Source organism: Zerene cesonia, chromosome 19 (genome assembly GCF_012273895.1).
Source record: "Zerene cesonia ecotype Mississippi chromosome 19, Zerene_cesonia_1.1, whole genome shotgun sequence".
Taxonomy (NCBI): Eukaryota; Metazoa; Arthropoda; class Insecta; order Lepidoptera; family Pieridae; genus Zerene; species Zerene cesonia.
The window spans coordinates 8211596-8229172 of NC_052120.1; the positions used below are offsets into that span (position 1 = coordinate 8211596).

The window sequence follows — 17577 nt, forward strand, 5'->3', positions numbered from 1 at the left end:
CGTTGCGTTGTAATGTATTTATAATAAACTATTTCACGTACTTCTTACTATCATTATGCATATAAATACCTGGAACGACAATTACAAAACTGAATAGCTTGATAAAATGATTTCCAGGGGTATTTTACTTGGATAACTTTATGAAATAAGTGGCAATAAAATCTACGAGCAATATAACATTGTGCCTATTCATTAATCTAACAACGTTTAGGAAAATATTTCCGCTACGATAATAACTATATTTTTTACACCGTAAAATTATATGATCGTTTCATTAGATTAAACGATTTACCTGTGCAAAGCTTTTATTATGAATGAACGTCTCTTTACGCTATTTAATATTCAATATCGTATGTAACGGTAATATCGATATGTTCACGATCTACTAATTCAATGGCAGGAGTTTCTGTAGCGACGTGAGATGAAAACCAGTAATGTATGTTAAACCGGATAATGTACTCGTGTCGAACAGCATAATTGATCAGACGTTGTGGATAAATTAAGCCTTTTTATGCCCCGTCGCAACGAGATTGGAACATGTTTTTGTATTTACTCCCAATGTAATAAAACTCTTAATTGAATTCCATGGATTTCTCATGGTGCCTTTTAGTCGTTATGTAATTTGTTCTCGAGTCAATTAATTATGTTATAAATGAACGAAATTGCCGATATATTAACATAGTGTATTGTGTTTAGTTTAAATTATTAAGGAATGTAAAGATGCACTTTATTTCCATAACGCAGTTACTGTTCGGCAAAGGTGCTAGTCTAACTTGAATAAAGACCCTCAATATATACATAAATGAATATAATTTTACATTATTCTATCAAAAAAAGTGTTCAGTGAGGTTGAATTTTAATTTTCATGTAAATTGAATGGAAGAGAATTCAAAAATTCTTGCCTTGGCATGAGATAGTATACCATATCTTGCAATATGTAGATTTGTAATATTTTTCGTTTTCGGTATGATCAGGTGAAAAATATATATGTACTTTCAATAATAGAGTACCTTTTAAAGCGATGTTGAGTATATTTAGCGTATAAAATGCATAAAAACGGAGGTAAATGTAAAGTAAAATAGTTATATCTTATCGTTCATTATCTTAGGTCCAATACAAGCAATAATACAGTGTTAATTTTATTACCTCGTTTAGAGTTTTCTGCTGTGTTGGGTGTCTTTTGAATATCTTAATGAACTCTTCGCTCCATTATAGATACACTTAAATTTCAATAACGTATGCCATAATAAATATTTAACTGATTATTTGTATAATAGGAAATGTAATATGTATCGAAGAAAGTAAAAAGAAGAGAACTTTACATCCTATAATTTTTTATTACACAAACAAAAAGTTTGAATTCCTTATAAAAGGGGTTAATTTTTTTTTGTTGATTGGGACCGATTAAGACGTAATTACATAAATATCAAGTAAAGATAATATGACATTTAAAATACAACTTCATTCAAGTATTGACCCATAGATTCATGCTTAAATTTTATGAAAAGATGTACTTACTGGACTTATTGTTTAATTTAACCTAGCTCGTATTTCTAAATACAACCTAACCATATCTCAAAATGTAGGTAGGTATAAAATAAATAAAAGGTGAATCAGTGTGCTTGGTGCTCAAAGTTTAATAGAGGATCGTGATGTATTGGCTACTGGGTCACTGCCCAACCCACCAATTACAAAATAATTACAAGCTAACGTTTTCGTGATGACTAAACATAATGAACTTGAGTATCGAGGAAGAAAATTGATATATTCGAATTATCACTGTGAAATAGTATATTTTTATTATATTTACATTTTTATTAAATTGAAGATAATGTATAATGGTGCATATTCTCATATTCTTGTATATATAAATTTTTGCTTACAAAGTGCTCGTCAAATTTCAAACATTCTTTCACGGATGAATATGGCAAAGATCCAGGGGAAAAAAATATTATACTGGATACGGGATTAGTTCATCAATTTAATTGATTACGTTCGTCGAAAAGTAAATGATAAACGTATTATAGAAATCCATTGTAAAAGTAAATTAATATGCGACAAAACGCTCAATATTATCAATTAAAAGTTCTCCTATACACTACTGATACTCGTATTTAAAAAATATTAGAATAGGACATCCTACCTTTTTGCCAATCTACCGAATTACCTCCGTGTAAATCTCGGATTCCTTGTGCCCTGTTATTTAGTGCAATTATTGCGTCTGAAAGGAATCTGAGAGTAAAAAGGCGATAGAATTCACCGGGTCCTTGATTAAAATTGTGACGGGTTGATTGTTGAACATTCTGTTTTTGATCGAGCTCCTCTTTGGATGGTAGTGGCGGGATTTCTTATTTCATACGCGTTAATTACAATTCTGATTCTATACATACAAATCTAGAGCTACTGTTATCAATAAATACAACAATATATGCTCCATTCTTGTTAAAATATTATAATTTTCTACAGCAAAAACTTCAAACAAAAAATAAGGCTGAAAGACTAGAAGACCATAAACCTACTTAGTTGAAATTGATTAAACAATTCAGGTTCCTCGAATACCAAGCATTAATTTAATTACAAATAACACGAGCTCAACGAGCGTTTAATTGATAATCCGATTCCCCTATGTAAACGCAATAACAGCGTGACCGACTACCACGTGGTATACCGAACCATGACCAAGTCACGGTATTGCACGCTCTCCCGCCTTTTTGACACGTAATAAACAGTCCGTGTCAACAATCATTTAAATTTATAAACACATTGATTAAAGTATAGATAAAACGTTTACTGGTCAGTTTATGATATTGGGACACGAACGATTTTTATTTCTATGCTGCAAATTGGTATTCGTAGACTAATTTTTAAATCAAATAACGGTTTGATACAAAACTATTTACACATGTTTTTGTGCATAATATTCATAAAAACAAATCAATATCATACGATTAAAGCGAACTACACTCTGCGAAGCTCTTATTAAACACGATATTCCTAGCTAGATACAGATGCTTTTAATTTGTTATAGATTTTTGTGAGTTCAAAAAAGGAATCTAGATACCTACCGTTTTTCGTTGAATAAGATGAATTTAAAACATAAGCACTAGTTGAATGAAAATTCCTCACGTGCAGTACCATATCAACCCTAAGACAAGTGCGTGCGCAGGTGATCGCTAATCGAATGACGTGCAATGACACGCTCGCTGCGTGCAATATTGAGCGTGACGTACCACGCTCCGGTATACCACGCGGGAGCGTGTCAGACCGTGACATTGGGTAATTCTCAATGTAAATAGGGGGTTTTAAAAGCGAATGAGCTTAATGTGACATGCGAGAGAATACTTGAGACCGAATTTGTCATGTGTTAATTTAATGAAATGTAAATTAGTGGTATAATTAGCAGTTACTCATAAATATTTATATTTTAAGTAAATTATTGTGTACTCTTGTTTATTATTGCAGCATACTCCATTCACATTAAATATTCATTTACACGTTAAGCATGTAGCGTAAATGATCATTCAAAATACTCAGAAAAATGAAATGTGTTGCATATTTTAAAAGGTTTATCAGATGTCTCTTCCTTTCTTATATTATTTAATATCACTACCTATATAACTAGAATTTTGATTCCAATGTTAATCAATGTATAAAAAAACAAAATCATCGCAACAAAAAACTAAATATTCATTAAAGAAGATTGCCTATCTTTCTATACACTTCCTACTTATATTATAAACTGGTTCATCTTATGTGTTAAGCCATTACAAGCGAGACGGTAATTTCTCGCCAACTAAATACACACCATGTTCAACATATGACCCGTATGAAACAGGGGCACAGTAACCGTTTTCCTGATATTTGCACACTATTATTTGGTACAGAGGCTGTCAATTGGTACACAATCAACCGGTGGGTCGTATATAAAATGAGATGCAATTTCGTTCATGACTGTACAACTTCGGACCGCAGACGCCTCGAAGATTTGTATGGTACAAGTTGAGTTTGAAGTAAAATTATTGATGGCTACCGGCCGACTAAACGACTGGTAGTTAAATAAAACACGCTTTAATGATAGATTGAACGAAATTGTTTCAATTGCTTTTATATAGTGTATATGTAAGGAAAGGAATTTAATCCTGGCAATTCTATTCATGATAAGATAGACTCAAGAAATAATGTATTGTCACCAATCATTGATGAGTATACCTTGTTTAATTATTATCAGTTTAAAGTGGGTCAAAAGCGAGTATAAGGGAATCGCTTACATACACCCATGCAAATATACAGGTGAACCGTAGCTGCCGTCGTCTGCCCATGTTAAGGACCCTTACCTAGGTTTATAATAAAGGTTCAGGAAATATTTTGATATTTCAGATGACTAAACAAGCCTTACACCACCACCACAAATATTTAAATATATGTACCCCTCACCTCCCCCCTACATTTTTCAAAGCCCCCCCTAAAAAGCAAACGCCACTAAGGTGAAGATAACAAGACACTACGTTATCCTCGCTACAGCCTACAAGTTCAAGCCCAACCGCTCTCCTCACCAACTTGCACCACAGCGCGCAACCGAACCGCGTAATGTTGTATTATTATTGCGTACCTGCGGCCTTCACGACTTCGCTTGAATTACTCGCACAACTTGCTCGGCACGTGCTGTATCCGTAGACAAATTGAGTGTTTTCTACGTAAGGACGGAATACGAAAGTTAACTATTACTTATGAAAATATCGTTTTCAACCGACTTCAAAAACGGTGGAGATTATCAATTTGAATATAATCTTTTTGGCTTTGTTACATAAGAACTTTCAACTGGATGAACCGTTTTTCATTATTATATTTTTAATTTGATAACTACTACCTCCTGTGTATTCCTGAGTCTCATTTAAATTTGGTCTAGATTTAACAATTTGAAAGCGTTCAGTTTTTTTGTTTACCTGAGAATTAACGTTGTATTTTTTTTTTAATGTCATAGCGGGCAACTGAGCTGGTGGTTCGGCTGATGGTAAGCGATCATCACCGTCAATGGACATTCAGAGATAGTGCCTCTGCTGATGCGCTGCCCGCATACCCACGTGCAGAGTAAAGATATGAACAAATCTGTAATAGGATCTTGCTAAACTTAAATTGAATTAAATATCATAACATCAGATTAACATATTGTATTACTCACTTGTAATTTATCGGATAAACAAAAGAGAAACAGCGTACCTATTCTTAAAACATATTGTTATTAAGATTTTTAACATCTCATCTCATATATATCTAAACAATCAAATCCTGCTTGCATTAAAATCTATTTACACAAACAAAGATTTATTATCAAAATATGAAAAACTACAAGATTCATTGCAACAATAACTTACTACATTTTGATATACGCCCTTGCTATTAAACTTAATATTCTAACGAGTGTTCATTCGACATCCTTAAAAAATATGCGCGTGCGCAGCGCAATTTGGTGGAAGTGCGGCAAATAACCGCCGCGGGCCGCAATCACGCGGGCCCGTTTTCATTGTCACGCGAAAATTATACTGTGATTGTTAAATTGCCTGACTTTCATATTTTCTATCGACGTTCAAGATATTTGCTAGGAAATTGGCTGGCATTTAAATATACTTGTTGATATTGTTTGGGTTTATGATATTTAAGGCGCTTTTTATTAGCTTCACCTGTATGTATGTAGGTAACGGACATCTCTAGAATTGATTTTAAATTATACACTTATCAACGATCAGTGACAATACAATGATTTTAATAGATATATTGACAGTAACTACGCATTGTTTCACAGTTACTCTTTGGTAAATTATTATTGAATAAAACCAATGTTTAAAAGTGTATTTATACATCTAATTTAATAGAAGTTATAGTATGTACATTATAGCTTACCATACATTACCTTTTAAGCTTAATTACAAATTTAAAATTATTTCAGGCTCGTATCGTATTAGAAAATGAAAACACACAAAATTTACCCGACTCGGTATGCGGAGATGTCAGTAATGCGTGCCTCAGGCGCGGACGTTCATTTGGGCTTCTGTTTAAGAACATTAAATTATTGTATTATTTTTTTATGGATATTGGTATTATAATGCAGCTAAATATGATCTTTAGAAGAGACAATGGACCATTCACAAGATTCAACGTTCGGTTGTGTTCTAATACTCAAAGTTGTTTACTGTAGTGAATTCAATGTCTATTAAAATGATCTGATTTTCCATAAGCCGCAATTGGTGAAGGTTTAGGTTTAGAGCTGTCACAAATTGTACTGGACAAATCAACACAAGTAATATCATATCAAGAAATAGATTACTTATACATTACAATCCTTCACGAATATCTATCCTCACTCTTAATGAGACAGTTATACAGGACACAATCTTGTAACAATCGACTTTTGACATGTCTAATTGATTTATGACGGCAAAAAATCGAGTAATTGGTATTATACTCATTCCTTACGTCTTAATAATAAATAAGTAATTGTCCATGTGTTTCGGATACGACGAACGCATCTTTTTGAAACTTTTTGAGCCCTCGGAACGTCAATTAAATTTGATTGAGATCATTTTGGAGATTGATTAAAAATCGATACTGAATCGATTCGAGGCTCACGCAATAAAATCGAGTTGTATTCGATGGAATCTTAAATTGCTTTTTATTGCGGTGTACCGAACATAAAACAATATAATGTAAGTTGCTTTAAAACATAAAACTTAGTTATTGCTTTTCATATTAAAAACAGAAATAATTATTCTATTTTCCCAAAAGGCTGTTTGAGAAACAAAAAATGATCATATGAATCCAATTTAAAAGAGAAACAAATAAACATGCTTACGTAATTTGCATATATTTTAATACTTTTATATTATATACTAATTACATAAATTGTGCACAATTTTTTATTTTCTTTTATAAATGCTTTTTTAACCGTAGAGTAGAATCCTGAATATTTTAATAGAAGCTTCTTATTAGTTTAACTAAAACAAACCTTGCATTTTTGCGGCATCTGCGTTCGTTCTTACACTAAACGATTGATAAAAATAAACCACAATTTTTGCAATAAATTTTGTAAATGCTCATTGGCTGCGTACTGGAAATGTTTCGTTGAATTAATTCATTGATTACTAGGAATTCATTCACATGCTGTGTGGCCAATGATCAATATTTCTGAATCTTCAATCTCGACACGGGTGTTAGTTTAGTATAAAATTTACATTTATTAGCGTTTAACATATTTGGAAGACGCTAATGATGCTCCGTGTAATATCTTAGTTCCAATTGAATATTTATTTAACATTCAGTTGAGTTAAGATATGGTTTTATAATAGTTATGTGACCATTCATTTTTCTATAATTACACAACTGTCAATTAAGGACAAATAAACAAGTTTTTACATATCGCTTGAATAGATGTTGTTTATTATTATATCATATTTTTTCTAATTATATTATACGTTTAATCATAATATCAAGTGTATTACGATGGATTTCAATAGGTGCTAAAGAGTTTTATGAGTTTATGAAAAAGGTGTTTATTTTACTGGATTCTGTTTTTATACAATGCGATATTACATGTGACATTGAATTATTTAGAATAAAAATAATTAAAACCAACTAGTTTTTTTTTTTAACAATATCTCGGGACACTAGTGCTAGTGTCTCTAAAATGTGAAATAAATGTTTAATACTCCAACCAATCGTCATTCGTGAAATAAGTTTATGGAAACTGATGGAAACGCACTGCTAAATTTAAATTATGTACAATAACTAGCTGCGCCCCGCGGTTTCACCCGCGTAAGTCCGTATCCCGTAAGAATTTCGGAATAAAAAGTTGCCTCTATATTATTCCAGTTGTCCAGCTGTCGACGTACCAAATTTCATTGCAATCGGTTCAGTAGTTTTTGCGTGAAAGAGCAACAAACACACACACATCCTTACAAACTTTCGCATTTATAATATTTGTAGGATATTCATTAACTAGCCATAACGTGTAAATAATAAAGCTAACTGTAAATTGAATCAAGCAACGAGTTGTACGCACAGTAATCTTCGCGTCGCCATGCATAATCCGTGCTCGGCGGTCACTTAAAAGCTTGCCAATGAATAAAATAAACAGATAATCGATTTAAAAGTGTTCCTTTTTTGTTTTTTTTTTTTTTGGGCCTTAGTTCTGTTTTAAGTCCTTCTCATGTAGGATACGGTTTCGAATAAATTCAGTTTCTTAATGATTTTTGAGTAAACTTTCTACTTGGTTTTATTTATTAATCTGCACTAATATAATAAAGAGGAAATTTTTTTAATTTTGTGTGTTCGTAACGTTTTCACGCAGAATGCTGAACCGATTTAAAAATTCTCACACCATTAGTAAGCTACATCTTCACTGAGTGAGATAGGGTATATTTGAACCACGGGCGCAGCCGAGGCGAACAGCTACTAGATTATATTTCAGAAACACTTATTATTTCAATCACAAAATAACCATTGTTTAAGCAATATAACTTCGTATAATAAGTATTAGAATATTCTACATAAAAGATACCACCTCGTAGTAAATTTAATCGAAAACCCTTCATCTGTAAGAGATATTAGAGATCGTATCTCACTACGCACCGGGGAGAATTTAATCTGTCACGTCTATATATTAATCTTTGTTCGCAAAGAAATGTTCGCAATTTACATCTGTTATGATAACGATGGTGTATGCATATTGCACTAGAGCTATTTCACGTTGATTGCACACAATTTTAGCTCTAATTGCTATTTGAATATCAGTTACATCTTCAATTAATGTTTACTACCGTTTATAAGGATTTAAAACGAATAAAAACGTATGCGTCGAGTAAAGTAAGCGATATGGTTTGGCCTTGAAAGTATGTTTTTTAACTTTATCAAATAGATTCATTTGTTTGTACAGGTTCATTCAAGTATTATTATTGATTGATATGTTTTTCTTTGTTTCAGGTACGTCATAGGTTCGGATTGTTTGATGAAGTTTGTACGTCTGGTGGAGTGCAAGTAAGGCATTGTAATTGGGTCCGCTTCCTGCGAGTTTCCGAAAACTATGGACCACAGGTAAGATTTCGTTGAATTTTCAAGAACATAATTAAACTTCCAATCATTTATTGATTGATTAATACACTGTTTTTTATTTATACATATCTATTTGAAATAACGGCAACTAAAAAACGATTTAATAAAGAAGTACACACAGTTTAAATTGTATTTAGCAGCTGTCAAACAGATTTAAGCCAAAAGTCATACACTATTCAAATATTTCAGCGCAATGTTGCTTTGAATGTTAATGCGTATGGAGTTTAACACCATAATTCTAAACAAAACGGTACCAGACCTGATATATTTAACTATTGTAGATACACTACGGTTCATAACTCACACTTTTACGCAACCCGTTTCTATATATCGTTATATGACAGCAAAAATATAGCTCCTGAATACCATCTATCACTATTTCTATATTCTATTGTTCCCAGGTGAACCTAGTCTGCACTAAGGTCAAGGGTGAGCCGGTGTACGAAGCTGTTAAAGCTATATCACCTCACACGGAGTTGGTCGTGTATTATTTACCTGAAAGGCCCGAAGAATTGTTCTTTGTTAGAATGAGGAACAATTTGTATAGACAAACGATGGATTCTATTTTGGAGGGTGAGTTTTTTTTTCATTATATACGCATATTCACAGAAGATAATTAGAAATTACACAGATTTAAATATCTTAGTCTTTCTTAACGGAGATCATAAACAGTATATACAACAGCATTTGTGAGTTTCATGTCCCATTATTTTTTTATTGTATTTGAGACTTACAGTATAGTATAGTAATAAATAAATCAATGCCTAAATAGCACTAGCGGGAGCTTTAAAATTAACAATATACCGTTATTATTCCATATAATACATCATGCATTAAATTATAAATCTTATTTAATATCAATAAATTATGAATGAACAAAAACAGTGTACCGTTCACACTGACAGAATAAAACCGAGTTCGGCACGCTCATTTACTATTTATTGAGTTAAAAATAAATATTTATAATTAATGGCATCAATATTTTACGAGCCGACTCAATTAGATTAGGTGCTCATTCATCAATCATTCTATCAGCTTTTACTCTTACGTCATATTGGCTTATTTCGGGTTAATATTCTACCATTCTACATACTCTTAGCAGGTGGTGATTATGTTCGAATGTGGAGAAAGTAGCCCATATTAACTGTTTACGATCAGCGCCATAATTGTACTGCTGTCCAATATTGACGATGCGTGAAAATGTTAAAATTGCTATGCGTTTGGTGCAATTAATATAGGCACTGTTTATTCAATTCTAGGTTGAGTTGTCCTAGATGCCACAGCGCATGTGTTTCAGATATTATTTGTTTAAACGGATTTAATTTAAACACTGCTACCTAATGGTTAGGACCTCACACATCAATTCAAAGGTCGGGGGTTCGAAACCAGGCGAGCGCGGTAGGAATAAATAGATTTTTCAATTTCATCATTATCATATAATATCAGATCATACAATCTGTTGCCACTGCAGGAACGGGGATCTTTTATGAGGATTCAAGCCATAATCCACCACGATGGCCAAGTACGGGTTGGCAACTCAAAGCGGTGAAGAAAAACATCGCGAAAGACCTGTTCATGAATCAACAGTTGAGCGGCATGTGACATCTGCCATTCCGCACTTAGCCAGCGTGGTGGATGGACCCTCAGATGAAGTGTGTCTCTGCAGATGATTATGATGATGATAAAACGTTTCCCAATTTTTCCACTCCTTATATTCCCTCTTATAAAACTCCTTCTAATTAAACGACCACCGTAATAAATCAATCGAAAAACCCGAATGACATTTTCAATACAAAATCCAATGAATATTTTTATCAAGGCAAGCACATAATAACATAGTCGAAGTGATAACCGCAAAGGGATAGAGCATACAACCTTCACATTTAGCACATAACAGAATGTTAACATCCCAGCCGCTTGTTACATTTCCTCCTCGCGTCGGCAAATCAAAGATTGCTAAGTGGATGTTTTCACACGATAGTACGAATGTATTTAGATTGAGACTGTACTCCCGCGACAGATAGCGGCTTCGAATTCTAGATATACGAGGATAGTTTGGACTTTAAAGTAATTAAAAATCTATTTGTAATGCAATAAGGTTGATATTAACAAAACAATGTTTTTCATTATATTAAATTGCATTCGCTATTAAACTTTGTTTTTCTTATAAAAACTTAAAATCTATTAAATGTCGATAAATCACGACTTTCAGAATCAGTGGTAGATAAAAATTACTATTCGCAAAAAAATCTAATGTACATGAATTAGAAAAAGAAATCAGAAAACTGTTTTTTCCTTCCTACCTCAATATATTGTTATCAAGAATAGCCAATCGCTCATAAGTCATAATTATATAACACTAACATATTAACCTAACAATACATCACAAACCAACAATTAACAAATGCTCAAGCTACGTTCATCGACAATAATTAATTCAACGTAACTAAACGATAAACCTTATTACCGTCTTTAACCAATATAAAGCTTAGAAGTGCCAGATATTCCGTATTATCAGAGACGGCGGCGTCTCAAAGGCAGCGTTGTCAGCATATCAGGCCGGTAGTCGAATGTTTTGTGATTGCATTTTTATCTCCAAAGCGCCGATCAATGACACTGTAAATGGTAGATAAAAACATGCGTAACTGAAATTGGTAAATGGTAATTACGTGTCTATGATGATGGAGATTGTGTAGCTGTTTAGGTGTATTTGAACATAATATGTACGGACTATGACGTGAACACACATATATTGATTTTGTATGATAAAAGGATAGAAGTATATTCTTAATATCGGTTTACTTATAAGTTCATAGTTTGTTCGTTTGCATACATTAACATATAAACTATATTTTAATATTTACAAAACAATTCTAATTATCTAATACACACTCCTAAACATATATACGCGTGAACGATATTTCTGCAATGGAATGCGCTTTCAATATCTCAGTTTATTATAAGTTATGAATAAAAGCAATCGAATAATCGGATGGCTATAAACGCTTTACGAAGTTGTATGAAACGATAACGAAGTCGGCACCGTTTGCTTCAATAAAGGCAGATCCGATCGCTTGGCCTCGTATCGATAATTCGAATGCAGCTGTCGACGGAAGCACTATATCTATATAAAAACATCGCTAAAATTTAGGCCCCTTTCACATTATATTTTATTGAGAATTCATTTCGTAAAGGTCGGTAAGTTCAATATACCTTGCCTTAAACTAACCTTAACTATAATTTTAGAATCCAATAGCAGATATTGTTTGCTTTTTTCCTATTTTATTTTTAAAACAGATGTGAAAGACAATTTTTGTTGGCATTTTTTGTGAAAATATTGTGAAGAAAAGAGACTTATATAATATAGACCATTGAACAGTAAAGACATAAAGTTATAATTTTTAAAAATAAATAATAATTTCGATATCTACACATCTATTCATAAATTCTAATAAACGTTCATCTGTATAAAACTAGGGGATAAGGATAATAGGGCGATAGTAGCTACTTAATCTTGTAGAAAAAATGTATAACTAATTCTAAAACAAATAGAACCATTACGCCGCGATGTCGAAGAATTCCTGTAAGTGTACGTATGCGTAGTTCATTAAACCATTGACAAGGAACTTTGTAGATTTTAAACACTTATCTGACAGTAACTCAGCGATATTTACAACCTCGTTACTGTGCGCTGGCAGACGCTCGCGTGTAACAGACTTAAGTGAAAATAAATTACCCATCGACATCTGTTAACTTCCATTTAAAATATGAATAAATAGCATTTAACGCATCTGCGCAATGCCAAAGATTTTATCGACGATATCTCACTGTACAGGGTTTTCAACAAATCATCGCACAGAACAATTCATTACAAATATACGTATCCATTCTAGAGGAACGGCTAATTAAGCTACCGACAGCGCAGAGATTAATAGCTCAATATCCATAGATTATAAATCGAGTTCCTCCATACGTAAATGAAATTTTAACTCCAGCGACAAGAAACGATACAAAAGCATAATTATTGAGCCAAGTTCCAAAGTTAAAATACAGATCGCAATAAACATAAATTGTCTAGACTTCAATACTAACATGTTTACGGTTGTCAATTAAACGGATCATTAATTTTTTTCGTCTTGATTGGAACTGAGCTTAATGCGAATCTGATCTGTGTTAAAAGGATTCTACCCAACGACTCATTTAGTTCACACTTAATATATCTGTTTATGGAAATTTTAATTCAACGCCGATAAAAAATATTCGTATGCGTTTTGTTGCCCATTCGAATTGAATTTCTGTTTAATTATCTGAATATAGGGATCGTTATGGTAAAGGGTTATTTTAATTTCAGATTCACCGTTAGATCTGTCTACTTCCCTCCTTTCTCGAATATTATTACCAATTTCACCTCCATCGGGGCCTGAAGATGAGCACAAGTCCGTTTCTGGTGATTCTTTAACGTCATCATCAGCGGGTTCTTCGAGTGAGTTATTAGACATGACCCCGAAAATCCAAAGAAGGCCAGCGAAGTCGGAGAGGGCTTTATTGCCTTGTGAAGTTTGCGGAAAGGCTTTTGATAGGCCATCACTATTAAAACGACACATGCGAACACACACGGGTAAGGCACTTTAGTTCTGTTCAAATTAAAAATAAAAAAAGGCATGTTTATTTTATCAAATAATTGTTTTAGGTGAAAAACCGCACGTGTGTATGGTCTGCAATAAAGGTTTCAGCACGTCAAGTAGTCTCAATACGCATAGAAGGATACATTCAGGGGAAAAGCCTCATCAGTGCCAGCATTGTGGGAAACGGTTTACGGCGAGCTCCAATTTATACTACCACAGAATGACTCATATAAAGGTAAGGTGACATCATTACATATCCAATAGAAAATAAGATCCTTAATCAGACGCGGATTCGAATCCCACCTGGTGATCAAATTTTTTCTATTCTTTCAAAATTCCTCAAATATGGTCCTCTTTTTCAACATTTGCTATTAAAATTGACTTTTCTTGAAAATGTAATAACGTGTTATTTATCTTATAACAACGTATTAGTTGTTTTAATAATTATTGGTTACTTCATGCAGGTTCATCAATTTTCAACCCCAAGCCATTGCAATACTTGAAAAGTTGATAAATATGGATGCCCTCGTTTCCTCTTGAGTAGATATTTTTATTGGATTGAAACGTGGTTATTTCTATGAACTTTAACACATAGTAAACAGTATAAATCTACAGTAGCATAAGATATTAAAAAATACATAATTTGACGTAAAAAAAGGAAAATAATATACCAGGAAGCACTTTGCCTAGATTTAATTTGATCTCGAACGTCATTACTATTTATGTTATTAGAAATTACGGTAAGAATGTTAATATAATGATATTTTTTTAATTACAACTAGCACATAATAAGCATAGTCTGATACGAAACAATACGTATTGCTATTAATGATTAGGTATCTATCTATTTAACAAGAGCCCTATCACGGAAACATAGACAATACAGTAATTTTATGACATTTCATAAAAAAACTAGTTATCCTTGTTGAAACAATGGATGCCATTACGTTTTTTTTCTGTTATAATTCACATGCTATCGCATCCTTTTGCATAATTGTTAATTGCAATTTTTTGTTATCTGTATTGTTAAATCCGCGATGATGTGATGGTATGAATGTAAGGATACAATAAATTGTATTGAAATCATATTTATGTAAAGTGGTGTATTGTTTCAGTTAATTATTTACAGAGAATGTGATACAGACATTACATAATCATTGTGTTTATATTGCGTTAGGTTATACGCTAGCGGATAAATGGAGATGATATTAGATTGAAAAAATAAGACACTCTTCTTAGTAACATTTGTAAAATGTGTAATATGTGATTTTCCTTAATTCCTATTATATGTTTTTCTTATTTACTTTATTTAACACGCGTCCACGTCTCTTGGTCAAAGCGTGACATTATAAAATAACTTTTAAACTTACTTATCCAATACAATAACAATTTTTCAATTCGAAGCGTCGTCTAATATATGGAATAATAACTCGATCAAACAACGCATCAATAAAATATACTCTTCAGCTTTGTGATATGATATCAGTATGTACTTAGAAAAACAATTATTTCCATAGTGCGGCATGGAATAATTGTTACAAACAAGCATTAAAGCTTTTCAATATGCGTCATAGGGTTTTTTTACAATCACTTATAATCAAAAATTATAAACAATCGTTTTATTTTACTGCTCTCATGAATTCACATGAATAATATTAAAATAAATAAATGATTTTGCGCAAAACGTAAAGGATAACACCGGCCAAAAAACGCCGCGGAACAGTCGGAAAATGGGCGATATAAATGAAAATTATAATTAAGTTCTCATGATCTTTTGTTACGAAATCTAATCAGTGCTGATGGGGCCATTAATTATAACAAAGTATATTCAAAGTGCTATATTACAGGTTGGTATTGCATGTGATGTTACCGTGCTCATTTCCCATAACGCCCCTTTAGTTTTTACTTATTTAACTATGACCTCATGTGTCCACGACTTAAGAAAATCACACAATGGTCACGGTTAATGCGTTAAGGGTTGCATCTGAATAGGGTCGCAGTTTTTTTTTCCAAAAAACCAATTTGTTTTTTTTTATAATTTGATTTTAGATAATACCCAAAACAATTTATTTAAATTTCGTGTACAAATCAGAAGAAGGTTTTAATTTCATTTAAGGGTATATCAGTTATTATAAGGGCATATTTTTTTCAAAAATACTAATAAAAAAACCAACAATATTAGTATATAAAGAACATATCAAAATACGTCATCTAGTACTAAAATACCAATATTGCAATATAAGACGAACAGTAAACATTTATCGGAACATCTTTTACAAACTTATATTAACTAGTACTCCTCCCGCTATAAAAATGAATTAACAAAATGTTGAGCGGCAGCCCTACTTTCTTAAGGTGCACCTGTAAGGCAAGGACCCATAAATTACCGGGTCAGGTCACCGTGGGAAGCCCAGTGGGCAGGCACTGTGACGACGCCAACAATTGGTCCTTTACATAACTCTGATTGAGTTTCAACTATTGTTAGGGCGTACCAAATGCTTGATTTATTTTCTAATGGTTGGTTAAATCGTTACGCTACTATTTAAATTGAGAGCTTTTAAAGACAATTGATTTATATGATGAATAAAAAAGAAAACGAAATAGATTCTGAGGTGTGATTATAATAATTATTATTAACATGTACTTCACAACAATACTGTCATTTAAATTATTATGAAAGGGAAGAAGGTAAGTGCCAAAAATAACAAATACATGTAAAATTAATACTTTTTTAATATAATACGGAATGGAATATTGTGGCTGCACGTTCCCTAAATGTAGAATCTTCATAAATACCGAGAACTTAATCATTTCAATAAACTAACGAATTCGTGGTAGCGCTCTAAACGGCCAAAATCATATTCCCATGAAAGCAAGGAACCGTATCGTACAAGACGGTATTGAAGACGCCGTGGCCACCGAACCGTGGTTTCACACGCTCGTGTGTGAACCTCTATGAGATGACCAAACTTATTATATAAGTGCATATAAATATCGTTATTTTAACAAAGTCTTAAAGGAAAATTTTCGTTCGAAAATTTCAAACTAGCTTCAAAAACCATCCAACTATTAGCAAGTGAAATCATACTGCGTATGAATAAATAATAACCCCAGAGACGATACTATGAAACGGTAAGTGCCGCGAAGTAACCAAATCAAATCGCATTAAGCCGTATGTGACCAGTTATACTTCATAATGGGCTCCCAGTTTATCTGAAGCTGATTGATCAAAGGTAGAAGGATCTTTGAGCTGTCATTTGCGGACAGTATTGACCCAAGTTGGCCATTGAGAGGCCGGATAATAAAGCATTGCACAATGCTTGATGCCAATGGTATACAATACATGTTTCTGATTTATAAAGGAGCGAAAGCACTTATTCATTGCTGGTAAGGGCCCTCCAGGATTTATGGGGAGAACCAGATGTGAATGTTACATAGACAAGAATGCCTATTTTACGCTTCGATATAGTCCATTTACGTATATATTTGATAATGCTGAAATACTTGGCATTCGATATAAAGCAGATTATTTTTCTTTTAATATTGTGCGGTTCTTCTCCGTCTTGAAGATTTCTGTGTTCAAATTACAAATATAATCAGTTACGTAAATCGTCACAGAACTATGCGTTTTGCTGCCTATAATTAACAAAACATTTTGTTTTTTAGAGTCATTCATAAGAATAAATTGCCTATATGATAACCTTGTTTATTGCATCATTTATCTATCTTTATTTATCATTGTTATAATCCAGGAATAAGCTGACTCTTCTTTTATTTTCGATGAGAAATGAAACGGGGAAATGATTACAAAGCGCAATATATTCAATTTCATACCCATTACAGCGGCTAT

At 32.7% G+C, this 17577-nt stretch overlaps 1 protein-coding gene across 1 annotated transcript in view; it reads left to right on the top strand.

The window, feature by feature from the left end:
* Positions 1-17577, top strand: part of LOC119834651 (zinc finger protein 177-like) — a 50430-nt gene that overhangs the window by 21254 nt on the left and 11599 nt on the right. Inside the window, exons 2-5 of the mRNA XM_038359076.1 lie at positions 8974-9084; positions 9504-9675; positions 13454-13720; positions 13793-13962. Coding sequence (XP_038215004.1) covers positions 8974-9084; positions 9504-9675; positions 13454-13720; positions 13793-13962 — 720 coding nt within the window. The remainder of the gene's footprint in view (positions 1-8973; positions 9085-9503; positions 9676-13453; positions 13721-13792; positions 13963-17577) is intronic.